This window comes from Suricata suricatta, chromosome 12 (assembly GCF_006229205.1).
Source record: "Suricata suricatta isolate VVHF042 chromosome 12, meerkat_22Aug2017_6uvM2_HiC, whole genome shotgun sequence".
Taxonomy (NCBI): Eukaryota; Metazoa; Chordata; class Mammalia; order Carnivora; family Herpestidae; genus Suricata; species Suricata suricatta.
The window spans coordinates 14,665,252-14,672,895 of NC_043711.1; the positions used below are offsets into that span (position 1 = coordinate 14,665,252).

At 44.6% G+C, this 7,644-nt stretch overlaps 1 protein-coding gene across 1 annotated transcript in view; it reads left to right on the forward strand.

Annotated features, from left to right (window-relative positions):
- The window catches only part of KIF15 (kinesin family member 15), a 64,626-nt gene that overhangs the window by 55,350 nt on the left and 1,632 nt on the right, over positions 1–7,644 (forward strand). Inside the window, exons 28-31 of the mRNA XM_029917862.1 lie at positions 1,620–1,624; positions 2,405–2,477; positions 2,932–2,969; positions 7,329–7,494. Coding sequence (XP_029773722.1) covers positions 1,620–1,624; positions 2,405–2,477; positions 2,932–2,969; positions 7,329–7,494 — 282 coding nt within the window. The remainder of the gene's footprint in view (positions 1–1,619; positions 1,625–2,404; positions 2,478–2,931; positions 2,970–7,328; positions 7,495–7,644) is intronic.

Here is a 7,644-nt window from a genome sequence, read left to right on the forward strand (position 1 = left end):
CAGAACTCGGTGGGCTCACCCGCGGCCTGCGCCGGTGCAGCTAGGTGGAAGTGGTTGGAATTGGTTTCCTGGCATGCGCGGGGCTCACCCCTAGTCCAGGGAGTGCTCCATGCGCCGCTTTTGAGTCAGGTCTGATGAGGGGGTTGCTCTTTTGAGTGGGAGAGTAGGCCTTCATGGTGTTACCGACTCCGCTAACCTTTGCGTTGTTGTGGAGCTATTGAAATGAATTTCAAACTTGTGAAGAATGTGGACCAAACTACCTACTTCTATTTTAAGAAAAGGCAGGTGGGGTGGGGAAGCAAGAGAAGGTTCAAGAGGGTCAAGCAGAAAAAGGGAGGATTTCCTACCAGTTGCTTTGGCTTCATGACTCACGGTCCCGGGAGTCCTGCACAAGGAAGGAGCTTCACTGAGGAGCGTTCCTTCCGGTCTGGGTATCTGTGCAAGTGGTTTGCCTTCAGCTAAGGCACTTTGTGGTTGGGTTTGCTAATGACACGACAGTGTGTCCCAGGCAGCTAGGCTTTGTCCTATCGCTGACACTTGAAAGTCCTGTGACTTTGGGCACATTTTTTGACTTCTAGTGCCTTACCTTCCTTAGCCATAAAATGAGGAAAATGATAGCTCTCTCACAAGGTGACCAAAAATAATGTGTATAAAGTGCTGGTTACAGTGGTTGGCAGAAGGGAGGCACTCAGTAAATGGCAGATATTAGGCATACAAGGTAGAATTAATGATCCTGCCCTGTGAACTTTCTGGGTGAGGGCTTAGAGATGAGGGCGGCCAGGAAAGTCGTACAGCAAGTGCAGGTGAAGCAGAGGGAGGTCCCATTTGGGACGGAGGCACTTACAGAATGCACCTTCCCAGATGAGGGGGTACCTGCTGTTCCTGCTGTCTCAGGCCGACGCCCTCCCCTCCTGCAGCCCCCCTCCCTGCGCAGAAGCGGCCCTGAGATGCACTGTCCAAAGCCTGACCAAGACCACAGATCCTGGAGGATGCAGTGGTGGTCGTGTGGACGGTCTTTCCCTAAATGCTGCTGCAGGGTTCAGTGAGCATTGGACATGCTCATTTCAGTAGCATTTCACGTCCCTTTCCAGGTGATTCCGATGCAGCCTGGCCACCTGATTTCCATACACTCCCCGCCACCCCTCCTCCCCCACAAAGAAAAGCACTGTACTTGGTACATTGTCTTTTATCAAGAGCTAGTTTGAGCATGGAAGATAGAATGTTTCTAGCCCATTTATAATATCACAGCTAAAAAATACTTTAATAGCCACATGTCCCTTATGAAGAGCCATACAGAGCCTCCTTCCTGAAAGATTAGAGTGCGAGAAAACTGCGACTCTGGCGTTGGGTCCAGCCCGTGGCGCGTTTGGTAGACAGTTTCGCTGGGTCATAGTCACGCTGTTTGAATTAAGTACTGCTGTGGCGGCTTTGCATCCCAGCCGCCGCATGGAGTAGCTGTGTCACAGGCCCCACGGCTCCCAGAGCCTGGAAAATTGTGTCTGGACCTGGGCAGAAAAATGTTTACCCACTTTTAGATTAGAGCATAGCAAACACTTCCCTAATGATTTCGGGCATTTTCCTCACTGAGGTCTCATGACCATTTCTGTCTCGGCTGCCAGATTCAGTGAGTGAAAGAAACTACTGGAGCTTCTGTTTTGCTTTAAGAAACGATCTTTTCCTCATCAGTGAGAAATATTTCTAGAGGAGCCTGTGGCATTCAGGCAGGTTCCCCTTGAGGGATGTCCCCCTTGATCCAGGGGCTGTCCACAGACAGTTTATGATCCTGTCCTGGTCAAGTTCACAGAGAATGGACTCACATTAATCAAATTCGCATGATACTGATGCATCATCCAAAATGTAATTGTCCTTATATGGACGAGCATTCCTTTTCCGTGAAGAGATTTATGTCTGGTGTTCAGGGAATCCCTTTCCTGGTGTCAGCATACATGGGATGCCAGAGTGTCATCACAAAATTGCCAGCTGACCATGAAATCCAAACAAACGGGGCGTCAGGGCTCCGTGTGCCAGGGTGGCCCGAGGAACCCTCTGCATACCCAGAGATGCCCCTTCCTACCAATCACCAGGCTTCTGGACCGCCCACCTCTCAGCCCTCTTTGTAAGATACTACGCTTGGCTAAATTTCTACTTTACCTTCAGCCAAGCCTTGATTAGATTCCCCAGCTCTGTTCACCTCATTTTTTTTATGTGGGGCATCCTGAATTCAGGGGAGGTGCCTTATTTCATCCCCATGTATCAGTCACATCTGTGAACTGTGCTAACTTGACCTAATCACCAGAGTTAGCTTTTGTGGCAGAACTTATTATTGCTGCATACAGCAGATATGAAATTGCTACTCGAATATGCTTAGCAATGTTCCCCCATCCGCTCTTTCTCGTCTATGCAGCAAACAGAATCATCCAGGTCATGAACAGCTGAAGAATGAACAAGAAGAAATGATCAAAGAAAGACTTGCTAAAGTACGATTTTTTTTAACATAATAGTTGTTTTTCATGTCCAAGAAATGCTTTTATGCTGAGCATTTGTGGTTATATGTTTTGTAGAAACCATTTTACTTTTGAAACTTCTGTCTTTTCTGTATTCCCACTGTTAAGATTGGTACCATCAGTATTTAGACATCACTGATAAGTGAGAGTGAACTTGTCTTCCTGTTTCCCTGGTTAGTCTTCCGCTCGGTTGTCCGCACGCAGTTTTGCATTTAGCATGTTAGTAAGTATTGGGCATCTCTGCAAGGCCCCCCAGGGCACAGTTCATGAAGTCTTAGAGACACGTACCCCCTTCATGGGTGCCCAGTTGGGATACTGGAAAAGGATGTAGGTGTAATTTCATTATCATGAGGGAGATGGACTGCTTACTTTCAGTCTTGGCAACAGTAAAAACTTAAGCCATCTTTTTCTTTTTCTTTGATTACAGAATAAATTAGTTGAAGAGATGCTGAAAATGAAAGCAGAGTAAGTACACTGTTTCATAATTCGAGTTCTGGTTGGTCTTTTCTTTCTTCTCTTAGGGAAGAATACTTCCTATATCCACAAGGTAGGTAACTTCTTTCCTTCTGCAGGAGTATGTGGACACAGCCGATGCATACATCCTTGTTTTCCTAACCCCCTCCACCTAACGGGGTTCCTCACGTGAAGCCATTCCAAAAAAATTCTTTTTTTATTTAATGTTTTATTTATTTTTGAAAGAGAGAGCGTGAGCAGGGGAGGGTCAGAGAGAGAGAGAGACACAGAATCTGAAGACAATCTCCAGGCTCTGAGCTATCAGCACAGAGCCTGACGCAGGACTTGAACCCATGAACCACAATATCATGACCTGAGCCAAAGCCGGACGCTCAACTGACTGAGCTACCCAGGCACTCCCCAAAAAAATTCTTAAAGAAGTGTCAGTCAGGAAAGGCCTAGTTTCTTTTGAGGGACTGATGAACTTTCTCTTCCTGGATGGTGAGAACGGCGTAACTGACCAGGTTACTCTTTCACCCCATCTAGTTTCCTCTGGTTTAAAACCTTGAGACCCCCTGAGACACACAGATCAATACTCCTGATTTCTTCTGGTGTTGACTTTGGGTCTCTTTACATGTGTTCTGTAAACAGGATTTTTAATTTATTCATATGGTTTTCATAGTAATTTATGTAATCTTATAAACTGCCTCATTCTTTGATGAACAAGATATACTGTATTTTCTGTGAGGTTCAAAATAAGTGAGCTGTTTGGTGTTAACAAGTAAAACGGTAAAACATTGGGAAGATAGTGCACTCTAAATCCATACTCATCCAGAACGGAGGTCCTCAAACATTTTCCCTTGTTAGATATGCCTTCTAAGTGATTTTTGGGCACCACATGCCCTCTTGCACATTTTTGGAGTTGATTTTACGTCTAAAATTTTTCATTGAAAGTTTAAATTAAGGCAAAGGATAGAGGTTCCCACATACTGAAAATGGTGCCATTTAGGAATAAAGTTCTTGGTGTCACGATGGCCAGGTGGTCGAAGGCACCAGCCTCGAGCTCCCGCTTCTCCTGGTTGGCACTTCTGGTCTCTGCAGGGGGTGTAGGTTCAAAACCCACTTCTGACACGTCTCCATTTCTGTTCCGGCCGTTGTCCTATCAAAATTCTCACCTTGAACTAGGAAATAAAGCTCTGGTGGTGTTCTTTTAAAAGTATCCACTGACTTGCTACTTTCTATCCATTTAGCAGTGCAAGAACAAATTCCCAACCTAAAATTGTACATTGTTCCTTTTCCTTTCAGACTGAGTTTCCATCCCATGCCTACACAGAATTATGTCCTAATTTAATACGTTGTTTGGAAAATTTTTTGTACCCTGTCATATAGCTTGGCAACAGAAATAAGTATATAAATGGAAAGTAATTTGTAAATGCTTCTTGTATTCATATGACTCTAGTGCTGTCTTTTTTCTGGATTGAGTATTCATTACAGTTATTAATCACAGTATTGTAACTTATTATACGTTCTTATAAATAATTATACCTAGTAAAATTTCGCTGGAAATGGATATCCCAGTGCATTTTATCTTAGTGCTCTTGCTTCAATTAGCTTATTTTCCTGTTATACTTAATTGTGGAATGAGACCATATGCAGTACCAATTTTTTTTAATGTTTATTTTTGAGAGAAAGAGAGCATGAGCGAAAGTGGGGGAGGGACAGAGAGAGGGGGAGACACAGAATCTGAAGCAGGCTTCAGGCTCTGAGCTGTCAGCACAGAGCCCAACATGGGGCTCAAACTCACAAACGGTAAGATCATGACCTGAGCCGATGTTGGATGCTTAACCAGCTGAGCCACCCAGGCGCCCCTATGCAGTATCAGTTCTATTCCTTTTTTTTTTTTTAATGTTTTTTATTTATTTTTTGAGAGACAGAGACAGTGTGAGCAGGGGAGGGTCAGAGAGAGGGGGAGATACAGAATCAGAAGCAGGCTTCAGGCTCTGTGCTAGCTGTCAGTGCAGAGCCCGACGCAGGGCTTGAACCCACGAACTGCAAGATCATGACCTGAGCTGAAGCCAGACGCTTAACCGACTAAGCCACCCAGGTGCCCCCTTACTTTGTTTTTATAGCTATATGTGCAAAGAAATCTTATTCACATAGTAAGTAAATGGCAACAGAAGGAATTTTGTTAGAATCCCATCATATAATATTTGAACTCTGTCCAAGTTAATACATCAAAAATTATTTATTGATCTGTCATCAAAAATTCTTTTTAATGATCTGCTGACAAAGACCACCTATCTTGTGAGAGTCGTTACCCTGTCACTGAGTCCTGTGTTTACAGCATCAGAGTGTAGATGTGGAACAGAGCTCGTTCCATACTTGGATCACACATACAGTTCAGGGACTGGCTGGCAGGGTTTGTTGTAGAGCCAGGATAGGAACACGGATCACTTATAGAATTGCGGCTATTTTAGAAATAATATCCATTTTAGACCGTCTCGCAAAAAGAATAAAAGTTCCTAAGTTGGCATGGCTTTATTTCACAATCTAGTAACCAAGAGTCTCGAGTGATACATCGTCTCTAGAAGATACTGTGTGCGAGAGAAGCACACACTAGAAAGTGGCACACCCAGCCCGCAGCAGTGATTTTCGTCATAATGTTATCTGTGTGTGTGTGTGAAGACCCTTTAAAAAGTTATCGCGAAATTAATTTCCAGCTAACAGTGGTGTAGGCAGGAGATGTTTAATTTCGTACCACAAGCGGTCTGGAGGTGCATTGACTCAGTAATGCCATCAAGGACCCATACCCTTCCCATTCTTTTGCTTTGGGCACCCTTGCTCGTGGCCTCCTTGCCACACGATGGCTGCCATACCCCCATGTGTCATAAACAAGAGGATCACAGCTTGCGGTGAGGTGGGTTCAAAAGGGCTTTCTTCTGTCAGCAGGGAGAAACTACTGGTAGCTCCCAAGAATCAGCCTGTGCTTCATGGCCAGAATGAACACTGCCGGCAAACTGAGGCAGTCAGTGTCTGTCTGGCAGTGGGGTGGAGATGACCATGCTTAGCTTAGACCAGTTCTATTTTACCACCTGGCTTTGCGTCTCCTAGTTTTGATAAGCCAAGAAGTAAGGGAATGGCCCTTGGGTTAGCAGCAGCGGGTTTGCTCTGCCACAGAGCCTTTTCATCAAACTAGAGCAAAACACACAAGACAGATGGAGAAGCGCTCCAGATGAGCTGGGTGAAGGTCAGCGCCCCCCCCCCCCCCCCCCCCGTGCCATGCTGTTCTTCAGAGTTGCCACGGAATGTAGCCTGGAAACACGGCTCCTGAAATTAGTTGGTCTTAAATGGTATATTAAATTCTGAGTATTATGTCATTAAATAATCCTCCTATTCCATATGCATTAAAATACAATAAAAAGTATTTTTGGGGGGAAGCCTCTAGGATTCACACAATTTTATTAAAACAGTGAAATTCTATATAACTCCATGATAACTTTGTTCCTCATGTTTCTTTTCAATTGATAGTTGTAAAAGTATGTAAATTCTAAATAGCACATCCTTGAAGAAATGACTAATGTCCCATGATCTGAGAACCAGTTTTTGGAATTAGAAATGATTAAGATAGGGGCGCCTGGGCGGCTCAGTCAGTTAATTGTCCGACTTCAGCTCAGGTCATGATCTCTTGTTTGTGACTTCAATCCCTGCATCTGTCTCAGTGCTAACAGCTCAGATTCTGTATTTCCTTCTCTCTCTGCCCCTCCCTTGCTTGTGCTTGATCTCTCAAAAAATAAACAAACAGGGGCGCCTGGGTGACTCAGTTGTTGAAGCGTCCAACTTCAGCTCAGGACATGATCTCATGGTTTGTGGGTTCGAGCCTTGCATCAGTCTCTCTACTGACAGCCCAGAGACTGGAGCCTCCTTCAGATTCTCTCCCTCCCTCTCTCCGTCCCTCACTAGCTCACACTCTGTGTGTGTGTGTCAAAAATAAACATTAAAAAAAATTTTAATGAATAAACAAAAAAAAAGAAATGATTAAGATATTGGGCATTAAATAAACCATGCAGAGTGTAATAATACTTAAATTACATTTGCTCCAGATGAGCTGAATCCAAAAGTTGTCCTTCTAAATGTTTACTGTTTAAAAAGTGGTTTGAGGAGTTTTCCAAAATCAAAGGTTTTGGTAAAGGAATAACAACAACCAAGCAGCCCCTGCTCTCTCCCCCCACACCCCGCCGTCAGCAGGGGAGGGCGGGGTAACTCGTGACACGTTCAAATCAAAATCCTGGGCTCGGGTGAAAAATGTCTAATTTGAATACTGTTGTAATTATGTTCTTTTGGCATGCCACAAAGTGATATTTGTTGCTACAGCCTTGAAGAAGTCCAGAGCGCTCTTCAGAACAAAGAGAGAGACTGCCTCAGGATGGCCGACGAAGTTGAACGAACGAGGACTTTGGAATCTAAAGCATTCCAAGAAAAGGAACAACTGAGATCAAAGCTGGAAGAATTATATGAAGAAAAGGAGAAAATATTCCAGGTGCATTTGTGTGTTGGGTTTTTCTGCGTGTGGTCAGGACATGTGTGTGTTTGGCTGTCCTGTGGTTCAGGGCTGCTCTAGCGTACGCGGAGACGCCTGGTCAGGGAAGCCGGGAACCTGGGCCCTCTAACGCCCTGTGTTCGTGGAAGG